The 25658-nt window shown below is 59.2% G+C and overlaps 1 protein-coding gene and 1 long non-coding RNA gene across 6 annotated transcripts; one reads left to right on the forward strand and one right to left on the reverse strand.

The window, feature by feature from the left end:
- Nucleotides 1–6979: 6979 nt before the first annotated feature.
- On the reverse strand, nt 6980–10584 carry LOC129049950 (uncharacterized). Its single transcript, XR_008513376.2, has 3 exons — nt 10348–10584; nt 7442–7633; nt 6980–7340 (listed from the first exon to the last, which is right to left on the reverse strand). It is a non-coding gene; the product is annotated as an uncharacterized LOC129049950 (long non-coding RNA).
- Nucleotides 10585–10872: 288 nt separating this feature from the next.
- Nucleotides 10873–25228, forward strand: TNFAIP2 (TNF alpha induced protein 2). Of its 5 annotated transcripts, none has more exons than XM_024231841.3 (13): nt 10873–10977; nt 13839–14218; nt 14531–15155; nt 17282–17396; nt 17544–17666; nt 17856–17956; nt 18598–18696; nt 19187–19310; nt 20205–20327; nt 21171–21326; nt 21495–21616; nt 23011–23143; nt 23601–25228. In XM_024231841.3, the coding sequence occupies exons 2-13, from the start codon at nt 13864–13866 to the stop codon at nt 23712–23714; spliced, it is 2190 nt and encodes a 729-aa protein (XP_024087609.1). In that variant the 5' UTR covers nt 10873–10977; nt 13839–13863; the 3' UTR covers nt 23715–25228. The 5 variants fall into 5 exon arrangements, 4 of the variants coding, with proteins under 4 accessions (XP_024087609.1, XP_063571818.1, XP_063571817.1 ...); XM_063715746.1 differs by lacking the exon at nt 10873–10977 and adding an exon at nt 11813–12033; XM_063715747.1 differs by having other exon boundaries at nt 10874–10977; nt 23011–25228.
- The last annotated feature ends 430 nt before the right edge of the window (nt 25229–25658 follow it).

A 25658-nucleotide genomic window follows, 5' to 3' on the forward strand; every position in this document is an offset into this window, starting at 1 on the left:
CTCTCCCCACTCTCTCCAGGCCCCTTCCCTGCGCTGTGGACAGTCAGGGGGCAGTTCCCCGGGCAGACCTGCCCCAGTTCCTACGCCAGGGCTGGGGCCTGGAGCCTGAGTCTTGCTGGGGCCTAGAGCCTGGGGGTTGAGTGCCCGGGGCTTGTCTGTCTCTTCTGGGAGCAAGTGCTGGGGCAGTGCCCTCCTCCATGGGGGTACCAGGGCTGGAGGTCAGGAGCAGGGCAGGCCGGGGCAAGGGAATATCCAGACCTCCCCTGGCAGGGTGGGGCAGGTGGGGCAGGAATGAGGAAGTGGGAGGGTTGGGGTTCCCCATCTCCAGGGCTGGGGTGGGGGCAGGTATGTGATGCTGGTGCCAATAAGCGGTCCCGTCCCTGATGGGAAGACAGGCTGGCAGAGAACAGAGGTCGGCACTGCATCATGCTTAGGATCCTCCCAGCCAGGGGCCAGAGGGGCATGTCTTTTCCTAGGGGAGGGGTCCAAGAGGCGGCAGGTGATTGACAGGTCAGCCTCTCCCCTGCTTGACCCCACCCCTGACCTGGTGGCCATGAGTGTCCCAGGCAGCGTGCATGGGAGGGGAGAGGGGAGGGCTTGGTCTTGTCTGGTCCTGGTCAAGTTCTCCCCAAAGAGCCCCTGCCACCCCCTTCCCCACCCTTCTGTCTCGGGCTCCTCACTGAGCCGCTTGGCTGGAGCTGGAGGGTCCTGGGGCTGGGCTGTGGGGTTGGGGAGGGGGTTCCGTCCTGGCTCTGCCACTTCCCACGTGTGAGAATGCAGGCAGGTTCCTTTATCTCACTGCCTCATTTTTTTTCCAGCTGTGAAATGGGGGTGCTGTCAGTGCCTCCTCAGCTGGGGAGGGTGAAGTCAGAGCCAGCCCTAAGGCTGGGGCCCTGGCCTCCCTGTGACCCCATGTTCCCAGAGGCCCACCTACGGGAAGGCCCTGGGCACCCTGGGGTTGGGGTGGTGAGGTGCTGAGGCTGGAGCAAAACCTCAGTTGAGTGGAGGTCACCGGGAGCGGGGGGCCCCAAGAGAGGCTGGGGAGAGGTGCTGAAGGCTGAGCGGCTGGTGGCAGAGGGAGGGGAGCCCGGCTTAGACCCTGAGGGTTCCTAGGCCCAGAGACAGGAAGTCAGGGTTTTCCTGGCAGGAACTGTGTGCACATGTGCACCTGTATCTCCCTGCCAGGAGGGTGTGTGTGCCATGTGTGCAGATCCTCCTGAACCCAGCGGTGGCTGGGGCTGGGGGCTGCGGGCTGGGGCTTCCCAGGCCAAGCCAGGCCGAGCTGGGGGTGGGATGGCAGCTCCTAGAGGATGCAGTCAGGGAGGCTGGGGGCAGAGGCGGGGCCAAGACCAGGGCACCCTGGGTGCCTCAGTCCTGGGGTCTGGCCACTGGCCTTTCTGCCCTAAGGGGTGGAGGCTGAGCCCATGAGACCTTGCAATGAGCCTGCAGTGCTTCCTTGGCCATCTGTTGTCCAGGCCAAGCCTGCAGGGTGCGGGCGGGGGTGGGGCTGGCTGTCAGAGAGGTACTTGGGCTCTCATTGGCCAGGTCACCTGGCTGATAAGGAAGTGTCCGTGTGTGTGTGTGTGTGTGTGTGTCTCTGTGTCTGTGCACGTGCACCTATGTGCACCAGCCCCTGTCAGCACCCCCAGGATGGAGGCCCTTGCCCAGTCTCCTCACTCCTCTCAGAAAGCAGGACAGCCTGGAACCATCCTACTTGCCCCCAAGCTCAGCCCCCAGGCCCTGCCTGCCGGCCCCTGGCCCCCAGCCTCTGCCGGCGCCTGTTCCCTGCTGCATGGCCCAGGTCTCCTCCCTCTTCAGGGCCAGCTGGGCTTCCCTCAGTGCCACCGTGGCCTGGGGCTCCTGCATGTCCTGGGGTCCCCTCTGGTCTCTGTCCCTGAGCTTGAGGTGCTCAAGACTGGATCTGCTCTGTGAATCTTCTGGGGCCCCACCCCAGGCCTAACTGGGAGGGCAGAGAGAAGACACAGAGAACCCACACGCCCCAGGCCCGCACACTCTGATCTGCAGAGATGATCCACTGTGCGTGTGTATTTATGTATATGTGTGTGTGTGTATGTGTGTGTGTATGTATGTGTGTATGTGTGTGTGTGTGTATGTGTGTGTGTGTGTGTGTGTATGTGTGTATATGTGTGTGTGTGTGTGTATGTGTGTATGCGCGCGCACACACACACCTGCTGGCCCAGGGACAGCGTGTGTGGGGTGAGAGGAGACTGGAGAGCCGCCTCCCCCAGCTCAGGCTGGGGCCCAGCAGCCCTCCGAGGCCATCCCTCCCTCCTGGTCTCCTGGTGTCTGTGGCTGGCCCCTGCTTGAGTGTGTCATGTGGGAGACACACGAGACTGAGCCATGCAGGCCTGTGTTCCAGTCTCAGCTCTGCCCCTTCTAGCGGGGGACCGACCCAGTCTTCTTGTTGGTAACGTGGGAGGAAGTGCCCAGTAGGGAGCCAGTGAGCTTGTTCGAAGTGTTCCTGGCAAGAGGGCGTGCTGTGAGTGGCGGTCCGTGTGTCCCCTCCAGGCCTGCACAGCTTGCCCTCTTCCTTCTTCGCCTGGTGACCCCAGCCCCTTGCCTCCTGGCTTCAGTACTCAGGGGGCCCCTGTACATGGGGGCAGCATCCCCAGCAGCTGGAAGGTGACTGCAGGACCCCTCACTGCTGCCCACATTGGGAGAGGAGGCTGCAGGGTCCCCAAGGCTAACCCCGTCCCCAATCAAACTTCCTTCCTTTGCTACCACAAAGAAGCCCAGGGCTGCCGTCGGTGCACGCAGCTCACAGGCCATCATGAGGCCCAGGGGGGTGGCCAGGAGTGGGCTGCCCCACAACACTGCCCGTCCCCCCCCTTCCCTGTGGAAGGCTGGTCAGTGGGCACCTGCCGGTCACTGTGCTGCAGCAAGACTGCCACTGCAGAGGGCAGGGCCCATAGTGCCCCAGGTCACAGGATCAGATCTCACTGGGAGCCACCCAAATCTCAGCCTGGCCTCCTGGGACCCTGGTCTTGTGAAACACTTGGAGGGAACTGAAACTTGGACAAGTCACACCCACCCCTCGGTCCATCTTTTCCTGGGTCCCGGGGGCCTGGGCCTCTCCAGGGACACCCTCACTTCTGTCTGCACATATGCCCACCCATCTATTAGCAGCCTTAAAAATGTGTTAAATGCTTAATAATGTTTTGGGGAGCAAAACGTTCACATAGGTCAAAATTTAAAAGATACGCAAAGGGTATAAGGTAAAAAGTCCCCTTCTTATCTCTAGTCTTCCTGCTCCCATTCCCAGAAGTGACCGAGGTTCCTTGCAGGACACTTGAGTTGTTAAAAAGTGATTCTTGCCCAAGGAATTTATATGAATGGGCATTGGTGAGGAACCTGTTTTTGCTGGAGGTGGTTGAGAGGATAGGGCAGTCGTTTCTTTTTTTCTTTTCTTTTTTTTTTTTTTTTGAGATGAAGTCTCACTGTGTCACCCAGGCTGCAGTGCAGTGACGTGATCTCAGCTCATTACAACCTCCACCTCCCAGGTTCAAGCGATTCTGCTGCCTCAGCCTCCCAAGTAGCTGGGATTATAGGCACCCACCATCTTGCCCAGCTAATTTTTTGTATTTTTAGTAGAGACAGGGTTTCACCGTGTTGGTCAGGCTGGTCTCAAACTCCTGACCTCAAATGATCCTCCTGCCTCAGCCTCCCAAAGTGCTGGGGTTACAGGTATGAGCCACTGCGCTTGGCCTAGGCAGTTGTTCTTGATCCCTGTAAACATCAAATGAGGAACTCAAGGCTCTTAGACGGATAGAATCCTCAAATAATGGACTCTTAGAATCTTGGGGAAAACAAAGGTCACCAGTAGAGGGTCATGACTGCAAGTTGTCCAAGCTCTTGGCGTTTTGAACAAAGGATTGGACAAAATGCCCAGCAAAGCAAAGAAAGAATGAAGCAACGAAAGAACGAAGCAACGAAAGAACGAAAGCAGGGATTTACTGAAAATGAAAGTACACTCCACAGTGTGGGAGTGGCCCGAGCAGCGGCTCAACAGCCCAGATACAGAATCTTCTTGGGTCCAAATATCCCCTGGAAGTTTCCCGTTGACCACTTCATGCTCACCTCATGTAAATGAAGTGGTGGCCTGCAATCAACCTGATTGGTTGCGGAAAGCAGCCGACCAGAGGCTGAAGTGAAGTTACAAAGGTCACACTCCTGTGCAGACATCTGATTGGTTGTAAAAAGCAACCAGTCAGAGGCTAGGGTGAGGCCGGGCGCGGGGGCTCACACCTGTGATCCCAGCCGTTTGGGAGGCCGAGGTGGGTGGATCACTTGAGGTCAGGAGTTCAAGACCAGCCTGGCCAACATGGTGAAACCCTGTCTCTACTAAAAATATAAAAAAATTAACTGGGCATGGTGGTGGGCACCTGTAATCTCAGCTACTCAGGAAACTGAGGCAGGACAATGGCTTGAACCCAGGAGGCAGAGGTTGCAGTGAACCGAGATAGCACCATTGCACTCCAGCCTCCCTAGTAGCTGGGATTATAGGTGCCCGCCACCACGCCCAGTTAATTTTTTGTATGGGTTTTCCTTTCAATATAGTTCTAGGAAGTTGGAATGAAACAGCCTTAGGTTCCCTGCCTCCTATTCTCCTGCCTCATCATGGGAAGCTCTGCTGTTTGTGAGGTGCCCACCGTGTGCTGGACTCTGGTGGTCCAGGAGTCAGGGCTGGCATTTCGAATCAGCTTCTGGACTCAGACACCTCTGGGCTGGAATCGAACCTCTGGGCTGATTTCAAACTCCTGACCTCAGGTGATCCGCCTGCCTTGGCCTCCCAAAGTGCTGGGATTATAGGCGTGAGCCACCGCGCCCATCCACTTTTTTTTTTTTTTTTTTTTTGAGACAGAGTCTCACTCTGTCGCCCAGGCTGGAGTGCAGTGGCACAATCTTGGCTCACTGCAACCTCTGCCTCCCGGGTTCAAGCCATTCTCCTGCCTCAGCCTCCCAAGTAGCTGGGACCATACCCGGCTAATTTTTTATTTTTAGTAGAGACAGGGTTTCACCATGTTGGCCAGGCTGATTTCAAACTCCTGACCTCAGGTGATCCTCCCACCTTGGCCTCCGAAAGTGCTGGGATTACAGGCGTGAGCCACCGCTCCCAGCCTTTTTTTTTTTTTTTTGAGATAGGGTCTTGCTCTGTTGCCCAGGCTAGAGTGCAGCCACATGATCTGGGCTCACTGCAACCTCCACTTCCCGGGTTCAAGTGATTCTCTCACCTCAGCCTCCCGAGTAGTTGGGACCACAGGTGCCCACCATCACGCTGGCTAATTTTTGTGTTATTATTTTTATTATTTGGTAGAGACAGGGTTTTGCCATGTTGCCCAGGCTCCTTCTCTAAAGCTTTTAAATAAACTTTCACTCCTGCTTTGAAACTTGCTGCAGTCTCTCTCACTTTGCCTTAGACCTCTCAGTTGAATTCTCTTTTCTGAGGAGGTAAGAACTGAGGTTGCTGCAGATCTGTATGGATTTGCTGCTGCTAACATACTTTGGTGCTTCAGGACTTGGATACAGTCTCTCCTGGTAACACCTCCCCTCCCCTCCTCTTCCCTCCCCTCCCCTTCCCTCCTCTTCCCTCCCCTTCCCTCCCCTCTCCTCCCCGTCTCCCTTCCCCAAATAGCCCCATGAAGCAGCACTGGGCTTCACAAGAGAGCTCCTGCCACGTGACTGGCCTCTGTCATTGGCAGAACCCTGCATAGACCGTGGCTCTGCAGCTGTTTTCCTGGAAATTATGCCGGCTCCGAGAAGGGCCCATGTTCTACAGGAACCCCAGGCAGAAGGGACCGGAGCGGAACTTGGGCATTTTGCATCACTACCAGAGAGCTGTGGTGAAAGACTAGAGTTTCAGGAGAGCTGAACTTGGGGAGGAGAGTGGCCGCTTGCAGCTGGCATAGAGAACTTCCTATGCCCATGAGTTCCACCAGGACCCACTCCTCCAGGAAGCCCTCCTACACCACACTATTTGGAAGGCCACTGGTGGGGTCCTGCTGCCCCATAGGCCCTGCTTTCTCTCCCGTGGCCCTTCTCCAGCAAGGACAGTGGGTCAGACTCATGGAAGAGCTGCAGAAGCCATACGTCATCAGGCCTCAGTTTCTCCATCTGTCAAATACGGAAAGGAATCCTTGGCCTGGCTTCCTCCTAGGAGGAAAGGGGCGGGGGGGCTATCAACAAATCGACAGTGTCCCGTGGGGCTGGGGTGGGGTACCGCCTGATGGTGCATATCTGGGCTGCTGAGGGTCCTCATGCTCCCTCCTTTGCAGGAGGGGATGTGCCGTGAGAGTGGCTTCTGGTCAGCTGTCCTGGCCATCCCACAGTCCCGGAGGAGGTCAGCAGACTTCAGCCAGGGTCTCATGGAGCTGTAGGTGATGCTGAGCAAGTCACTGCTCCTCTTGGGGAAGGCTGGGTGGCAGCAGGGACCGCAGGCTTAAGGCCTCAACCTCTGTGCCTGCTTCTCTGAGACTCGGTTTCCTTATCTGTCAACAGGGAACACAATGGCCCCACCCCATGCAGACAGTAGGGCATCCCCAGGAAGAGTCTCAGGGTGGTGACAGCCTGAGAAGTGAAAGGGAGAAGCAGGGTGAGTGCTGGGGTCCTGGGAACGAGGGTCAGGGCAGTGGGAAGTGCAAGTCATCACGCAGAGGGAAGTGGGCCCGGGCTGCTGGGGGAGGGACTAGGGACCCACCCTGAGGTCAGCACCACTCTTGTGACCAAGGCTAGCAGCTGCAGCCATGCCTCTGGCCAGGCCCAGCCACCTATAGGCCCTCTGCCCCTCGTGATCACCCACCACCCTGGGCCCTGCTCCAGGTTGCTCTCTTGCTCTCCCTTCTGCCTTCGACTGCCCTCTTCTTCCTTCTTCCTTTTTTTTTTTTTTTTTTTTTTGAGATGGAGTCTCACTCTTGTTGCCCAGGCTGGAGTGCAATGGCGTGATCTCGGCTTACCGCAACCTCTGCCTCCCAGGTTCAAGTGATTCTCCTGCCTCAGGCTCCCGAGTAGCTGGGATTACAGGCATGTGCCACCACACCTGGCTAATTTTGTATTTTCAGTATTTTGTATTTTGTATTTTTAGTAGAGACGGGATTTCTCCATGTTGGTCAGGATGGCCTCGAACTCCCGACCTCAGGTGATCTGCCCGCCTCGGCCTCCCAAAGTGCTGGGATTACAGGGGTGAGCCACCATGCCCAGCCCCAACTACCCCTGTTCTGGAGAGCTTTCCCCTAGGTGCCTTCAAGAACGCAGAGAGAGAGGGCCAGTCATGCGCCTCCCTGTGTTATTCTCTGGTCCGTGCTGAATCGGCCTTTTCTGCTGCCCTACAGGGTGCAGGTGGAGGTTTAATTAATGGACTAAATGAGGTAATGAAAAAGATTGGGAAAATTTTTTTTCAAGGTGAAAAAGGAGTGAAGGATAGTACCTCCCATTTCTGCACCTTAACTCCTTGGTCTGGAAGTCCTTTCTTGTGTCTGACTTAAATACATCAAGCTAAATTTCAGACGCTGAGCAACATTGGAGGAGAAGCAAGATAACGCTGTGCTTAGTGAAGGGGCTCCTAGCTTCACCACTGGCTGGCATATGACTGGACCGCTCTGTGCCTCAGTTTCCTCATCTGTGAAAAGAAGAGAGTTAGTGCCCACTTCATTAGGCTGTCCGATGAAATCGGCTAATGTATACAAAACACTTAGAACAACGCCTGGCACCGGTGGAGATCAACAAACATCAGCAGTCTACCCAAAAGAATTGAAAGCAGGAACGTGAACAGATATTTGCATACCCGTGGTCTTTTGTTTGTTTGTTTTTGTTTTGAGACAGGGTCTTACTCTGTTGCCCAGGCTGGAGTGCAGTGGTGCAATTATGGCTCACTGCAGCCTTAACCTGCCAGGCTCAGGTGGTTCTCCCACCTCAGCCTCCCAAGTGGCTGGGACTACAGGTGCACCCCACCACACCTGGCTAATTTTTTGTATTTTTGGTGGAGACAGTGTCTCACTATGTTGCCCAGGTTGGTCTTGAGTTCCAGAGCTCAAGCGATCCACCCGCCTGGGCCTCCCAAAGTGCTGGGATTACAGGCATGAGCCACCACACCTGGTGTACACCCATGTTTTATAGCAGCACTGTACACAGCAGCCAAGAGGTAGCAGCAATCCCAGTGTGCACGGAGACATAAATGGATGCACAGTGTAGCCCATCCATACAATGGAATATGATTCAGCCTCAAAAAGGAAAGGAATTCTGATACCTGCTACCACATGAATGAATCTTGAAGGCATTATGCTGAGTGAAATCAACCTGACAACGCCCTCCTGGCAGATGCAGACACAAAAGGATAAACGCTGTGTGACTATTTATTTGCAGTACCTAGAATAGTCAAGACCACAGAGACGAAAGGTAGAAAGGTGGTTGCCAGGGCCCGGGGGAGAGGGAAAGGGGAGTTAGTGCATAGTGGGTAGAGTTTCCGTTTTGCCAGGTGAAGATTTCTGCAGGTGGAGGGTGGTGTTGGTTGCACAACCCTGTGAATATACTTAATGCCACTGAACTGTGCACTTAAAAGATTATAAATTGCATTATGTATATTGTACCATAATAATTTTTGAAAAGTCAGCTGTCATTGCTCTGGCAGAGAGAAGGGAGGGAACATCCCATGTGTCCTAGCCTCTGAGGCCCTGGGTTGCGTGCGAGGAGCTGACCGTGGCTCCTGGCCAGGTGCTGGCGCACTCGCCTTCAAGGCTAAATGGGGAGGTCATTGCCAGTCTGCTCCTGTCTGCTGCCCTCCCCGCCAGGCAGAGCCCCCTGCTCACTGCCCCTGGCCTGTGCCCTGGGGAGCTGGGGAATGGGACAGCCGCTGGCCACTGGTCACAAACATCCCCACCCAGCATGTGATGTTGGCTTCCTGCTGGGGAGGAGCCATAGGCTGGCCTTTGGCTCCTCTGGAAGTGCCTGGCCTCTTGGGAACTGTTTTCTGCATCTGCGAGAAGAGGGTAAGGACTGCTCCTGCCCTATGGGCCCCATTGGCTGTCATCCCTTGGGCCTCCATGCTGCCCCATTTTCAGAAGACTTTCCTTGAGGACTTCACGTATGTTAACATTGACCCTCATGCCTGAGCTTAGAGAGGGGAAGTGACTGGTGCAGACACAAGTCCAAGGCAGCAGCCTCGTTTCCCAATCCCCGGCCGGTGCTCTGGGCCGGCCACTGCTGTCAGTGGGGGACAAGGGTGGCAGCCCTGCCTCGGCCCTGCAAAGCCCGTGGAGACCAGGGGCTGCCTCCGAGGGGACAGTGGAGCCTAAGGCCTGACAACGCCCTCCTGGCAGATGCAGACTTCCCGAGTAATTTCCCGATCTGCTTGGGAATGGGAGGGGAGGTGAGGGGGTGGGGGAACAGAGTCTGGCAGGAGAGTCTTGTGGGGATTGCACAATGAGGCCACAGCAGCCAGCCGTGAAGGCAGCCGCCGGCCAGGGCCCCTCAGCCCGTATCTTCATCGCCCCTGTGGGGATGAACTCCATCTGCGCAGTGCGGATGGAAGGACCCTCCCAGCCCCGGGACACTGTGGCTCTGTGGAGTCATCTGAAAAATGTCATCCCTGGAGTCCTAGGAGAGAAGGGGTGGGGTTGGCAGCCTTAACGCCCTATCCTGCATCCTGGCGGCCTCCTGCATCCGCTCCCCCACAGGTTCCCCAGAGGCAGGAGGGATGGCAATCCGAGTGCAAACCTGGCGCTTGGCCAGCGCTCTGGAAAAGGAAGTTCTCAGTTCCCAGGGCACCTGAACCCACAGCCGCCCCCACTCCGCTGGCCCCCCTGGTCCTGGAAGACCTGTTACTAGGCTGGAGAGGGGCTGGCGGAGTGAGCAGGGGGCGGGGAAAGAGGCCAAACAAAAGAGGGGAGGAGCAGAGGCCCCAATGAGGCAGGAGGGAAGCCCGTGCCCAGCGGGAAATTCCTAAATGACTGGGTCCTTTCCAGAGGGCAGGAATTCCTAGCCTAGCATGTGAAATAAGGAAGGAAGTGAATCTCCAGTGGGTTCCCTTCACAGCCCCTTTCCATCCTCCCCACATGCCCCACCCCCACATCTCCCAAAACAGACCCTGAGAGACAGTGTGGATGGGGAAACAGGCCCGGAAACGGAGGCCTGCGCTGAATGGGCAAAGCCGGGTTGATGATCCTGACGAGGCCCTGGAGTCTGGGCCTTGGGCCCCTCCCCTTCTGCCTGCTCCAGCAGCCTGTGGGTCCAGCCCTAGCCCCAGAGGGGGAAAGGCTCCAGCGGGAGTCCCATAGGCCTGGCTAGGGAACCCCACTCCGCTACTTAAAGCGGTGTGACCCAGGTCAGCCACTTCACCTTTCCGCATTTACGCATTTCAAGCAAGGCTTGACGACCGGAGGGGCGCAAGGCCCTGTGCACAGCCGCGCGGCCAGCACTCTGGCCAGCCGTGTAGCCCCCTTCCCCTCAGGGGGCCTCCTTCAGGAAGCCCCCGTCCCCTGCCTCCTTGTGGCCACGGTGATACCGGAACACTTCAGAGCGGCGGCTGGGGGAGTTGGGGTGGGACGGGCTCTCCCGCAGCTGGAGCCGGTCTGTGACGCGGGAACGCGGCCAAGCGCGCCCCATCCAGGCGGCCTATCAGGAGCCGTCGTCGGACAATGGCCCCGCGCCTGACAACCCCGTCCTCCCCGTGCCGTCCCCCGAACTCCACATACCATGCGACGCGCGGCCAGCCCCCCGCCCCTGCCCGGCTGCTGGGAGGAAGTGACAGCGCCCCGCATCCCCCGCTGGGCAGGCCGGGCGCGCCCAGCCCCTGGGACGCAGGGACACAGCCGGGCCACACTGGGCCTTGGCCTCCGCCCGCGGGTTTTCCGCGGTTGCGGCGAGGCGGGGAAGGAGGGGCGGGCGGGGCGGGGCGGGGCCGAGTCTGCGACTATTTCAGGCCTTGCGCAACTGGGGCCAGGACAGTGGCGGCCCGGCCAGGACACGGTAAGTGACCTCCGTTTCCACGCGTCCATTCCCCGCCGCTCCGCGCGGCTCCTCGCCCGCCCCTACCCCGAGGCCAGGCCGGATTCCCCGAGGGAAGAGCCTGTCGCGGCGGCGGGGACAGGAGGGGGCTGGACGCTCCCAGGGACCCTGGCCCCACTGCCAGGGAAACTGAGGCCCTGGCGCCCAGCGTCCGCGCGTCGGGGCGCAGAGGGGCCAAGGCTGGCGCTCGCGGCGGAGGGCCCGGACCTGCCAGAGGCAGGGAGGGCGGGGCTGGGGCGGGCACAGGGGTCTCCCCTCCATTAGCAGCAGAAAGGCCCCAGGTCCTGCGTGACTCCCCGGGGACCGGGCGACACAGGCCAAGTCACTTCCTCGCCCGTGCCCGGGTGTCCTCATCGGGGGATGGGTGCGCCTTCCACATCCTGCCCAGGACTGAAGGAGCGGGGCCCAGCGAGCTCCCGGGAGGTGTGTGGACATCAGCCCTGACCGGGAAGGCGAGCCAGGCCAGTGGACCTGAGGAGAGGCCGGGCAGCAGGAGGCTGGGGGGCGGTGTTGAGCCACTGGCTGTGACCACTCTACGAGCCTCCCAGCAGGCCCCTTCCTGCCTCAGTGGGCCCAACCAGCGGCAAGGCTTAAAGGAACGCCCCTCCTCCCCTTCTTCCTTTCTGGCTGCACCCGCTCGCTGCTGCCTGCAGGACAGACTCAGGACACAGGAGACTCACCCCCACTGAGGCCCAGCTAGGCGCCCAGCACTTGGCCACGCGGTTTGGCCACATCCCCTCAGCAGCACTGTGAGGTGGGGGTCCTCATCCCCTTTTCAAAGAAGGGGAAACGGAGGCTTGTGAAGGAAGGAGGTGTGCAGTCCACGCACTAGTGAGAGGTGTGCTGAGCCCACACTGAAAGCGTTTCTCTTTCCATGGCACCAGCTGCCTCGGAGAGTGGAGACCTGGGGCAAGGCCCAGGGGGCTGCAGCAGGGGGCTTCAGGCGCTCTGGGTTTCGTGTCACAGAGGGGAGAAGGCGGTGATGCTGTGGGGGTCCTGCAGGAGCTGTGTCTGGAGGTGGGACAGAGCCTTGTATATGTGGGGTGGGACAGGGAAGGCTGAGGTGAGGCTGGCAGGGAGCATTGCTGGTAAAGGCTACCCTCCCCACCCCAGGAGAATGGCAGAGGTGGGGCCTGGGCGCCCAGGGTGGGGCTGAGCGGCCCTGCCAGACAGACCAGCTCCTGCGGGTGCTAGGCATGCACCTGAGAGGGGCTGGGAAGCGAAGTTGGGGCACTGGGTGGGGAGCAGAGGTGCCCCGTGGCCTTGCCCCTGAGGCTCCCCGGAGCACGCCCCTCTTGGTCCTGGAGTGGAATGCTCAACCCGAATGGCACTAGGGGGGCCAGTGCCATCCAGGAGTGTGGGACTCTGCCCAGGGCACTGGGTGAGCATGGCAGGGGCTGGGGGTGGGAGGAGCCCAGGCTTGCTGTCCCTCAGGTGGCTCTGGCCAAGCCCCTCCAGGATGGGGACAGGGTAGTGGGGCTGGTGGAGGCAGCGGGGCCATGGGAAGAGTCTGATGGGCCCAATCTGAGCCCCCATGGCTGCTGTGCTTGGGGCAAACACCTCCTACTCAGCCTCGGTTTCTCCTTCTGGATGGTGGATCATCCTGCCTGCCTTGCAGGGCTGTTTCAGGGGTCACTTGAAGTTACCACGATACATGAGACAAGGCTGCATGCATTTAGTCTTGGGGTGGGGCAGACAGGTGACATCAAGGTTACAGGTCACCCCAGTTCTTGGGGAGGCCCAGCCCCTTCCTGCTTCCCCCTTTCAGATCAGCCATGCTCTTCTCCAGTGGACCTGGCCTTGCTCTGACAACGGTCAGGTGCTGGGCAGGGACTTGGGGGAGGCTCGGGTCTTGCCTGTCTGGATGTAGCTTGCAGGACAGCCGGGGATGTGGAGGCAGGGGGAGAGCTGGGCTCTGGGACCAGGTGGCCTGAATTCCAAGCCCAAGCTGTTGACTATAGGGACAGTTTAAGCCAAAATAACACCCTTCCGGATGAGAGAAAGGAAGAGATGGGATGGGCACCCAGGAAGGCTGCAGAAACTGGAAGCCTTTGTGATGATGCTATGATCCCATTTGGGGGGGTGTGGGAGCCAGGAAGCCTGGGTTCTGGACCCGAGTTGCTGTGTGACTTCAGGCAGCCCTGTGACTCGCTGAGCCCCTTGCCCCAGTGATGTGTGAAAGGCTCTCTGAGTTCCTACCCGCTGTGGCTTCTGTAGATCCTGGTCAGGCTCTGCCCCGTTCACGGCCCAGCTGGAGCAGCTGTGTTTCTGTGACCCCACCGCTGGATCAGAACTGGGCAAGATGGCAGAGGGGCTGGGTCTGGGCAGGAGGAGGCTGGGTTCCAGTCTCAGGCCGGCTTCTGGTGTTCTAGACCCCGGCATGTCCCTGACCTTTCTGGATCTCTGTTCCTGCTCTGTCCAAAGGGACAGAGTCCATGCCCCGCCTCTTCCCTACGGTCCCGTGGGATCCAGGGAGGTGTCCATTGCCTGCTTCCTGCCCAGAGGGTGGGCTGTCAGCGAAGGATTTGCCCAAGTAAAGTGAAAGCCCCCCTCTGTGTGGCGGGCTTGGCGTCCCCAGCCTCTTCCTTGCTTCTGGGGCTGTGAAGTATTGGAAGGGGAGCTGTAGGTGGTGAGACGCTCGTGGCCAGGGAGGGATCACAGTTGTTGGTGCTCATCTGGGCCAGGAGATGAGCAGAGCCCTGGTGGTTGAATGGGTGAAACAGACTGAGTGTACTCAATGCAGCCAGCATAGCTGTGTGTCTGGCCTGGGAGCCAGGGCCGGTCCATGGTGACCACTGATGCCTTTACCCCCGACCCCGCAGGAGCCTGCAGGCCTGAACCAGGGTGATGCTGAAGATGATGACCTTCTTCCAAGGCCTCTCGGGTCATCAGCCTGTGCCAGGCACCCTCGACTTCCCTAGAAGCCCCCAAAAGTTGCCGTCCACATCAGAGGCAGAGTCAGAGGCCTCCATGTCGGAGGCCTCCTCTGAGGACCTGGTGCCACCCCTGGAGGCTGGGGCAGCCCCATATAGGGAGGAGGAAGAGGCGGCCAAGAAGAAGAAGGAGAAGAAGAAGTCCAAAGGCCTGGCCAATGTGTTCTGCGTCTTCACCAAAGGGAAGAAGAAGAAGGGTCAGCCCAGCTCAGCGGAGCCCGAGGACGCAGCCGGGTCCAGGCAGGGGCTGGATGGCCCGCCCTCCACAGGTGCTCTAGGACCCTGGGTTAGAGCTAGTCTGGGGCCTGGACGGGGTTGGCGCTCATCCGCGTGAGTGAGCCACTTGCACAGTGGGCCGGCAAGTGGGGCTGGAAGGCGCGTCTGTCTCCCTGCTTTCACCTGTGCCCCAATCTGGGGGGCTGGGAGGCCTTCAGCCTAGTCAGGGACACCGACATCACCCTTTAGGGTGTTGGACGCCGGCCCTGTGCGCGTCTAGGGGAGGACGGTCTCGCTTGGCGCTGGCCGCCCCGCCCGGTGGGCGGTGGGCTGGGGCCGGGGCTGACGCGGCTTTCCCGGCGCAGTGGAGGAGCTGAAGGCGGCGCTGGAGCGCGGGCAGCTGGAGGCGGCGCGGCCGCTGCTGGCGCTGGAGCGGGAGCTGGCGGCGGCGGCGGCGGCGGGCGGTGAGAGCGAGCAGGAGCTGGTGCGACGCCAGAGCAAGGTGGAGGCGCTGTACGAGCTACTGCGCGACCAGGTGCTGGGCGTGCTGCGACGGCCGCTGGAGGCGGCGCCCGAGCGGCTGCGCCAGGCGCTGGCCGTGGTGGCGGAGCAGGAGCGCGAGGACCGCCAGGCGGCGGCGGCGGGGCCGGGGACGTCGGGGCTGGCGGCCACGCGCCCGCGGCGCTGGCTGCAGCTGTGGCGGCGCGGCGTGGCGGAGGCAGCAGAGGAGCGCATGGGCCAGCGGCCGGCCGCGGGCGCCGATGTCCCCGAGAGCGTCTTTCTGCACTTGGGCCGCACCATGAAGGAGGACCTGGAGGCCGTGGTGGAGCGGCTGAAGCCGCTGTTCCCCGCCGAGTTCGGCGTCGTGGCGGCCTACGCCGAGAGCTACCACCAGCACTTCGCGGCCCACCTGGCCGCCATGGCGCAGTTCGAGCTGTGCGAGCGCGACACCTACATGCTGCTGGTCTGGGTGCAGAACCTCTACCCCAAGTGAGCAGACGAGGGGCTGGGCCCGGGCCGGCAGGGAGGGTGTCCTCTGTAGGAGGGATGTCGAGGGGTGTCGAGGTGTGCCGCCGGCAGCTTTTAGTGAGGCCGGTGTTTGCAGAGTTTTGGGTCCGAGAATGCAGGGGTGGGACTTGGACTCCCTGGGGCAGAGCCTGGACAGGCAGAGACTGGGCCTGGACACAGGGATAAGGCTGGGGCTGGGTCTGCGTTGCTCTTGGAATCCTTAATTTCCTGGGCCTCAGTCACATTCTGCTGTTGGGGAAACTGAGGCACAGAAAATGGTAGGGATTGCATTCATTCACGAGCGCCCAGTCTGAGGAGGGGGCAAAGCAATCAATAACCATCCAGAGCTGGAAGGGCTGTGGCAGCAGAGGCCAGGCCCCGTGCAGAGCATGGGCCCAAAGCAGTCCTGGAGAAGTCAGGGAAGCCAGCCTGGAGGAGGTGAAAGCCAGCGGTCCTTCTCTGATTCAGGGAATCAGGCCAGGAGGCAGGAGGAGGGGTGATAGGGCAGGCAGGGGAGAAGGTGAGAGGAAGGTCGGTGCTCCTGAGCATGTCCTCTTCCAGGGCACTCTGGAGCTGAGCAGAGCTATGCGGGCACCCCCAGGCAGGAGAGTTCGAAGGGGTGGGCTAGGGCCACGTATCTTGTTAGACCCCCGTTGTGTAGGGTTACCCTGTGAGCCCACCGCAGAGCTGGAGCCCCTCAGGTGGGAGGCTGGCTGTGCAGCTGGTACCCCTGCTGAGTACAGCCTCAGGCATCCCTTGACTCCATGGATCCCTGGGCGTGCCCGTCATTCGCACGGTCTGCATGGGGAGAGGCTTACTGCAGTGTGGAAAGGCCCAGGGCGGGGGAGTCCAGGGGCTGTTACTGTGGGGCTTGGCCACTGCTGGCCCCAGATCCTAGTGTGAAACTTTAGGAAGGAAGCCCGGAGGTATAGATAGTGTGGGCAGTGTCTGCCGTCTCGGGGGCCTTGGGTGGCCTGTGAGCTCTGTTGGTGTTGAAGGGTCAGCCTCTGGCAGAAGGATAGAGAAAGGGCCCGGTGGGGGGGGGGGGGGGGTGGGAGAGGGTCAGCAGGGCATAGGGGAACTGGCACAGGGCAGGGGCCGCAGGGCCGCAGGAGAGATAACCCAGCCCGGAGCCAGTTCCCGCTTGCTCGTCCTGACTCACCAGGAAATGCCGGGCACCTGCACCCCTGCCTGCCAGTCTTTCTGTCCCAGTGACCTCGGGGTCTGCTGGTCTGGGGTTAGCAACAGGCAACTAAAGCCAAGCTGGGCATGGAGCCCTGGTGAGAGGGTGTCCAGGGGGGCATCGTTGAAGCCTGTGTGCCAGCAATGTGGGGAACGGAGGGACACAGCTGCATCTGGATTGGGTGAGAGGCAGACAGAAGGTCATTTGTAAGCTGCTAGGCAGACAGAGGCCTCTTAGGAAGTGCCAGGGCTGGGCCGTCCCCTGGGAGCTCTGGGGCGCTGCAGAGGCGCCACGACAGTGAGCCAAGTTGCGTCTGTGGAGCAGTTTGGGGCAGCCCTTCCTGCCCATTCTGGCCTACCCCTGGGATTGGGAGGTGGCCGGGGCTGGTGAGATGCCCAAGACCTGCAGGGCTGGAGCGCAGTGGGCTGGGAGCTGGCTGGATTCCAGGGCTGCTGTGAGTAGGAGCAGGGTTTTATCTGGGTGACAGGTAGCCTTGGAGCAGGAAGAAGATCAGATCTTAAAGGTGGCTCTGGCTGCTGGGTGGAGAAGGAATTGTTGGAGGTGAGGGAAGGAGCAGAGAGGCCGGGAGGAGGCTTTTGCAGTGAGCCAGCGGGGAGCTGATGGGAGCTGGCCAGGGCTCCAGAGTGGCATGAGGCTGCTGATTTTGGGGGCTATTTTGTAGCAGGACCTAATGGCGGGGGGGTGAGGGAGTCAGAGGAGGCATGATGACTTCAGAGTTTCTGTTCCAAACCAAACTAAGTAGATGGAGGACCCGTCATCTGAAATGGGGACCGGGTGGGGGTGCGGGAGGGTGTGCTGGGCAGTCTGGGCCTGCCAGAGACTGAGGCTGAGGGCCTGGGCTCTAGCTTGAGGGGTGGTGCTGATTGGGTATAGCTGTCCTCATGCCAGCCTCCCCTGCCTGCAGTGACATCATCAACAGCCCCAAGCTGGTGGGTGAGCTGCAGGGTATGGGGCTCGGGAGCCTCCTGCCCCCCAGGCAGATCCGGCTGCTGGAGGCCACATTCCTGTCCAATGAGGCGGTGAGTCTCCACCTGGGCCGGGGAGGGGCAGGGAGGCGGCAGAGGAGAGGCTTGGAGACAGACAGGACACGGGCAGGGAGCTTGACGGGTCTTCCAGGTGAGCGAGGTGAGGGATAGTGCCCCAGTGACCTGCCCCTCCTCCTCCAGGCCAACGTGAGGGAGTTGATGGACCGAGCTCTGGAGCTAGAGGCACAGCGCTGGGCTGAGGATGTGCCTCCCCAGAGGCTGGACGGCTACTGCCACAGCGAGCTGGCCATCGACATCATCCAGGTACTGCGATCTGCCCCAGGGCACACGTACCGCCCGTGCACGTGCATGGGGAGCCCCACGCACATTCCGTCCTGTGTGCCTACTCATGCCCACCTCGGGGCACCCCCTCTGTTCCCGCCTGTTTCCTCCCCGTCCCCTGCCCCCTTGTCCAGGTGAGCCCCTGCTCAGCTCACCCACCACACCCTGCAGATCATCTCCCAGGCCCAGGCCAAGGCTGAGAGCATCACACTGGACTTGGGCTCACAGATAAAGCAGGTGCTGCTGGTGGAGCTGCCTGCGTTCCTGAGGAGGTGGGTGTGTGCCCAGGATGGGGTCCCTGTAGCCACCTCTCTCAGAGCCACGGCCCCTCCCTAGTGCCTCAGGTGGGGAGCTGAGCTGGCTCCCCTCCCTCCACCCCTGTCCCTGTCATTCTGAGCCAGGAGTTGTTTCCCATTCAGCCAGGGCACTGAGAGCCTCAGGTGGTCTGACCTCCACCAGGATTCAATGTGGGAGCCCCTTGCGCCCACCCCATCAGCAAAGCTCTCAGCAGAGCAGCCTCTAGCTTCAAAGAGGATACCCCAGGAGGGACTGAGACCCCTGCCACCCCTTCATACAACACTCCTAGTCTCCACCGCCTGAATTCTCTCTCTCTCTCCCTCTCAACCTCTGAGGGCTTCTCCAGCCAACCACACGCTCACTGCTACCTGGTCTCCCAACTCTAGAGAGGGCCTGGGAGCAGCAAAGATGGGCTGGTACCCTCTTCAGGAGCCCTGGCCTTAGCTTGTGAAGCCAGTTCCATGATGCCCAGGCGCTAGCGGCCCCTCCCTTGGCTATGGGCAGCCAAACAGAAAAGTGAACCCCGGGAGCTGGCAGGGAGGGTGAGGAGGCTGCTGCTGTCGTCCCAGTGTTTGGGCTGGTCCTGAATGTAATGTGCCCCTTCTGGTTTCACCAGCTACCAGCGTGCCTTTAATGAATTTCTGGAGAGAGGCAAACAGCTGAGGAATTACAGGGCCAATGTCATTGCCAACATCAACAACTGCCTGTCCTTCCGGTGAGAGTGTTGGGAGGGGCTTGCGGGAGCGGGCGTCACTCGGCAGGCAGGAGAGGGGAGCTGGGAGATGGAGGGAGGAGGAGCTGCTTAGGCCAGAAAGTGGAATTCAAACCAGCAACATGTGTGAGGACACCATGGCTTGCAGCAGCAGCAGCAGCAAACATTCCCAAGTGCTGCCTGGGGCAAGCACACAGGCAGATGTTTCACCCATTATCTTATCCTTAAAGCAACCCTGTGAAGTAGGTATAGTGATCTGTCTATTAGGCAGTTGGGCAAACCGCTGGAGGAGGCTCACTTGCCCTCAGTTACAAGGGGATGTGGTGGAGGAGTGTCCTGGGGGCATGGAGAACATGGATGGGAGGACTTGATCCCATAGAGTATGGGGAGCCATTGAGGGTTCTAGAGTGAAGAGAGGGGGCTGTCTGGCTCCCTGGGTATGGGGCTATAGGCTGAGCAGGGCTGGGGTGACCTCTCTGCCTCCACCTTCCAGGATGTCCATGGAGCAGAATTGGCAGGTACCCCAGGACACCCTGAGCCTCCTGCTGGGTCCCCTGGGTGAGCTCAAGAGCCACGGCTTTGACACCCTGCTCCAGAACCTGCATGAGGACCTGAAGGTAGCGGGAGCCTCTTGCCCTCAGGAGCCCAGTGTTGCGGGGGTCCCAGGGAGGGACTGGAAGGTGCCCCCAGGGAGGAGTGGCAGAAGCAAAGATGTGGGGAAGAGACACTCCAGGCCTGTGGACGGCACTGCGGGCCAGCTCTGGTGCAGCGGTGATGCCCGGTTGGGGACCCTGGCAGGCTCTGAACTCCGCCGATCATGTCCTGGGGCTTCGCCTGAGAGGGGCCGCCTGGGGCTGGGAGGGCCTGGAAAAGTTTCACTGCCCCTCCCCGATTCAGACCCAGCCCAGTCCCAAGCCTGCAGACACCTTTCCTTCAATCCCCTCAGCCCCTCCTATCCACCCCCGTCCCCGCGCCTGACTCCCAGCAACTGAGGCTCAGGGTCATCGGCAGCTGGGGTCATATCTGTTATGGGCCAAGAAATCCACAGAAAATGCTGTGAAAAGAAGTAGTTCCTTTAGCAGGGTGTAAAGTGGGGGTCTCTCAAAAGGAAGGGGAGAGGTTCCCTTCCCGGTGTCAGGGACTAGCGGCCATGGGTGGCCTGAGTGTGGTGGAAGCCCGAGCGGTGACCCCAGATCCCCTAGCACTGATCTCCCAGGCCCAGCCAAGCACAAGGTCTTGTTTATGAAGGAATTTATTTATTTAAGTGGCAGTGGACTTGGCCTCCGGGCCGGCAGACAGGCTCTCCTGGCTCCTGAGCCGCACTGGGTGACCTTGGATAAGGGTGCACAGAGCAGGCTCCCACTTCCTGTGTGTGAGCAGGGACCTGAGATTGGCCTGGGTTCCCTGGGAGTCCTTGAGTGCCCCCTGCCCCTCCACCAGGCACATGTGTCTGCGGCAGGCAGCCCTTCCTCTCCAGGGCGTGACCAGACATCCTGCCTCTCCTGTCTCAGCCACTGTTCAAGAGGTTCACGCACACCCGCTGGGCGGCCCCCGTGGAGACCCTGGAAAACATCATCGCCACTGTGGACACGAGGCTGCCTGAGTTCTCCGAGCTGCAGGGCTGTTTCCGGGAGGTGAGGAGGCTCTGGGCTGGTGGCTGGGTCTTGGGGAGTGGGGGGCAGCCTGGACACGCACACTAGCACGTCTGTGTACACTCACGCACATGTGCTCACACACACACGTGAACACACATGTGAATGCACGAGCATGTGAACACACGAATTCACGAGCATGTGAACACATGTGCACATGTGAACACACACGTGAAGGCACGAGCATGTGAACGCATGAACATGTGAATGCACGAGCATGTGAACACACACGTGAACGCACAAGCATGTGAACACATACGTGAATGCACGAGCATGTGAACACCCACATGTGAACACACACGTGAACACACACATGTGAACGCACGAGCATGTGAACACATGTGAATGCACGCACATGTGAACACATGCATACATATGAACACACATGAATGCACGAGCATGTGAACACCCACATGTGAACACATGTGAACACACACATGAACGCACGAGCATATGAACACACACGTGAACACACATGAACGCACGAACATGTGGACACACATGAACGCACGAACATGTGAACACACGAACGCACGAACATGTGAACACACACGTGAACACACACGTGAGCATGCACGTGAACTCGAGCATGTGAACATGTGAACACAGGCACATGTGAACACACATGTGAATGCATGAGCATGTGAACGCACGCACATGTGAACAGGTGAGCATGTGAACACACACGTGGACGCACGAGCACGTGTGCAGTCTTTTGCTCTGGCATCTGCCTCTCTCTGGAGGCCTGGCTACAAGGCTTCAAGGGAGGTGGTGAGCTCCCCATCAGCAGACAGCTCACACGCCCCTGGCTGCTTGCCCTCCCAGGAGCTCATGGAGGCCTTGCACCTGCACTTGGTGAAGGAGTACATCATCCAACTCAGCAAGCGGCGCCTGGTCCTCAAGACCGCCGAGCAGCAGCAGCAGCTGGCTGGGCACATCCTGGCCAGTGCTGACACCATCCAGCACTTCTGCACCCAGCACGTAAGCCCCTGCCTGCCTCTCCCACCCCTCCCTGAAATGGCTGCCTCTTCTCCCCTAGCCTTTTCAGGGTCGGAGATAGGCCGTTGGTGCCTCTCCAAGCCCAACGAGTTGTTGACCCGAGCCTCTGGACCCCTGGGTCCCTCCCTCCAACCACACCCACTCCTGCAGGGCTCCCCGGCGACCTGGCTGCAGCCTGCTCTCCCCACGCTGGCCGAGATCATTCGCCTGCAGGACCCCAGTGCCATCAAGATTGAGGTGGCCACTTATGCCACCTGCTACCCTGACTTCAGGTGAGAACCTGGGGCACCTCAGGACCACTGTCACATCACTGTAGCCAAGGCCTCACAGGGCTGGCATTGGGAACCCAGATCCTGGCAGCTGCCCACATGCCGGTCACTGTGTGAACCTCACCAGGGGCTCACTCTAGTGGCTTTCACCACAGCACTACGAGGACAATACTTTCCATTCCCGTTTCACAGAGGAGACCTGGAGAGCTCACGAGATGTGTCCAAGGTGACACGGCTAGTTAGTGTCTGGCTGCATGGCCCACACTCTTAGCTTTACCTGACACTGCCTCTGACAGGGGAGACTGAGACCAGAGAGGCCAGCTTCACCCAGCCTGGGGGGCCTCTGGGGCCTAGGCCTATGCTCTGGGACCAGGGCTCATATTCGGGAGTGGAGGCTTAGCCCTTGGCTGCCTGAGGCTCTGGTGGGCCAGGGACATTGTTTCTTCCTGGGCTGGGTCCTCTGACATGTTAGGGTAAGTTTGAATGGGTCTTGACGAGGTTGACCCCAGCTTAGCCAAGTCGAGTCCCTGTCTGATCCATTCCACCCATTCATTCATTCAGCCACCATACAAGCACCCATAGACTCATCCACCCATTTCTTCACCCATCTGGCTATCCGTCTATCTTCTCACCCACTCATCACCTGTCTACCCATCCACCCACCCATCTATCCATCCATCTATTCATCCACCTACCCATATAAGCACCCATCCACCCAGCTACTCATCCATCCATCCCTCCACCCATTTAGCTATCCATCCACTCAACCACCCACCCAGCCACCCATCCACCCATGCATCTACTCACTCATCCATGCACCCATCCCTCCACCCATCTAGCTCTCATCCATCTGCTCACCCACCCACCATCCATCTACCTATGCCACCAACAATTATAGAGAAGTCTGCTAGGTGTCAGCCTCTGTTCTAGTTACCAGGATGCAATGAAGTACAAGAGAAGCCAGGTCTCAATCCTGCCTTAAGTAGCTCACATTCTGTTGAGAGCCAGCAATAATAATGACATAATCAGGCAAAGAAACAGACAATTACAAGTTGTAAATAGGGTTTAACCAAGGTTGTGAATAATAGGAGGTGCTGACTTTAGAGACAAGAAAGCCTTTTGGGGGTGGATATCTTAGCGGAGACCTAAGGGGTGGGAAGAGGCGGTCATCTCAGGGCCTGCGAAGAACATTGCAGGGGGAACAGCCTGAAGCAGGCTGGGGCATGGCTGCTCTTGGGACCATCAGGTGGAGTGTGTGGGCGAGGGAGAGTGAAGTGCAGCCCCCTCGTGGGCCGGGTGTTGGCTGTCGGGCCCTGTGGCACTGGCCAGGAGTGCAGGGAGCTGGTGAGCAGGAGTGTGGGTGACAGGCTGGGCTGACAGGATGCTCTCTTTGCCAGCAAAGGCCACCTAAGCGCCATCCTGGCCATCAAGGGGAACCTATCCAACAGTGAGGTCAAGAGCATCCGGAGCATCTTGGACGTCAGCACAGGGGCGCAGGAGCCCTCCCGGCCCCTATTTTCCCTTATAAAGGTTGGTTAGCTTTTCCTGTGGCCTGACCTGCTTGTGAGTGCCCAGCAAGCCTTGGGCACACCCCGCTGGGAGCTGTTACGAGCAGCACTGGCTCTCGGTTCCTCCCGGGTCTCCTGTGCTCTGATGCTGCTTCTGCCTAGCCCTGGCGGAGGTGCAGGCCCTGTCAGCTGGAACTGGACAGACCTTGGTTTGTTTACATGTCCAATGGGGGCAGGAGCTCCCATTCTGGGCAGCCAACCAGACAACACCAAGGACTCTTTGTAAACGATAGCTGATCGTGTGCACTCAAGGAAAGAACCAGGAGGGAGAGCGCAGCCAGGCTCAGGGATCCCCGGACACCTCTGTCCAGAGCCCCTCCACCATCGGCCTCATGACTGTCCTCCTCGTGGGTGGGGCCGAGGGCCCTCTCCAGCTCTCTGGAGACAGGGGCCGAGCCTCACCCATCTGCCCTCTGCAGCCCAGGGCCGCCGTGAGCTGGGTTCAGCAATGCTGGAATGGAAGACAGAACTGGAAGAGAAAGAAGGAAAAGATGAACTCTCATCTGGCAGGGGCTTGTGGGGTCCTGTGGTGAGCTGTGCGCACTGCCAGCATTAGACGTCACATCCAGATGGCCCCACGGCCCCTGCAGGCTGGCCCTGCAATGGGGCCCTGAGCCCTCCCTCTTCATCCCCCAAGGCCTCAACCAGAGGCTGGTCCCCCAAGGCCTTGGTGTCCACTACAGAAGGGCCCAAGACCTCCTGGGTCATCTCAGGCTCCCCTTTCCCCAAGGCAGGGTCAGGCCCTGGGGGTGCCACTGTGGGCCCTGCCACCCAGAAGTCTGGCTGAGGTCTGGGCAGGGGCAGGGCAAGCTTGACCTCTCACTGTTGACCCTTTGGCCTCTGTATTTGTTTCCTATTGCCGTGACAAGCTTCCACAAACTTCGTGGATCAAAACGAGGTCTTCCAGTTCTGCGGGTCAGAAGGCTGACCCGGGGCTAAAATCTGGGTGTCGGCAGCCCTGCGCTCCTTCTGGAGGCTCTAGGGGAGAATTCGTTTCTGGCCTTTTCATTTTTAGAGGCTGACCATAATTCTTGACTTCAGGCTCCTCCATCTTCAGAGCCAGCTGTGGGTGGTTGAATCTTTTCCCGTCACCTCATTGAGACCTCCCCTCTCCTGCCTCCCTCCACCACTTTTTTTTTTTTTTTTGAGACAGGGTCTTGCTGTGTTGCCCAGGCTGGAGTGCAGTGGCCTGGTCATGGCATCAAGGCTCACTGCAGCCTGGATCTCCTGGTTCAAGTGATCCTCTTGTCTCAGTCCCCTGAGACAATCCCCCACGCCCAGCTACATACTTTTTGTGGATACAGGGTCTCATTCTGTTGCCTAGGCTTGTCTGGAACTCCTGGGCTCAAGCGATCTTGTAGCCTTAGCCTCCTAAAGTGCTGGGATTATAGGCATGAGTCACCGCACCCAGCCTGCTCTGCTGCTTTTAAGGATGCTTGTGATCACATTGCGCCTACCCAGAGAACCCAGGTCGTCTTTCTATTTTCAGGTCAGCTGATTAGCCACCTTAGTTCCATCTGCAACTTTAATTCCCACTGGCTGTGTAACCTAACATAGTCACAGGCTCTGGGGACTGTCACGTGGACATCTTTGGGAGGCCATTATTCTGCCCACTGCAGCCTCCGTTCATCCCCTGCCCTGCAGGGCACCTCGCTCTACCCCAGGAAAATGTGAGCTCGTTTTCCTGCTCGGCATGTGCTACCCCTAAGGCTCTGCTCCTCCCTGGGCTGGAGAGTTCCTTCTCAGCCTGAGAGGGAGCCCTTCGGACTCAGGCATGACTCAGCCCTGCTGATGCCTCTGCAGTGCTGAGTCGGGATTTGGGGCCGGCTCTCTTGGGTCCGTCCCCTTTTCCCAGGTACTGCCTTACAAAGCTGTGGCCAGGAACTGGCCGGTATAAATGATGCCCAAGGTCTTTGTACATGTGTAGGAGTTAGCGTGTTTGATATTGTTAATATTAGAATAATTATTTTTTATAGTACTGCTTTTGTATGTATGTTGAACAGGATCCAGGTTTTTATAGCTTGACATAAAACAGAATTCAAAAGTGGCTGTGGAGTGATTTATTTTGGGAGCTGCACAATGATGGGGGGCCCGGCCAGGCAGCCTTAGCAGCTTTCTGAGCCTCTAGGGGTCCGGGCAAACCCTGTCTACCTAGGTTCTGTGTCAATCCGCAGCCTGTCCCAGCCCCCAGAGCACCTCATGTGGTCCAGGCAGGAGATGGCCCACCACCCGCTCTGTGAGCAGGAGCTTTGGCAGTGTCTGCCTGTAGGGCATGGCCAGTCACTTCACCCTTCCGTGCCTCAGTTTCCTCATCTGTAAAAAGGGGACCGTGACCCTTTGGGGCTTCCTCCACCGGCCTTTACTGAGGAAGAGGGTGGGGTGGACACGGGGCAGCCATTTCAACCGCATGCATGGGACACAGAGTGGGAACTGACTCTTACCATGCTGGCATTGACCTGAAAGCTACAGCTGTGGAC

The sequence above is a fragment of the Pongo abelii genome, chromosome 15 (genome assembly GCF_028885655.2).
Source record: "Pongo abelii isolate AG06213 chromosome 15, NHGRI_mPonAbe1-v2.0_pri, whole genome shotgun sequence".
NCBI classification, from domain to species: Eukaryota; Metazoa; Chordata; class Mammalia; order Primates; family Hominidae; genus Pongo; species Pongo abelii.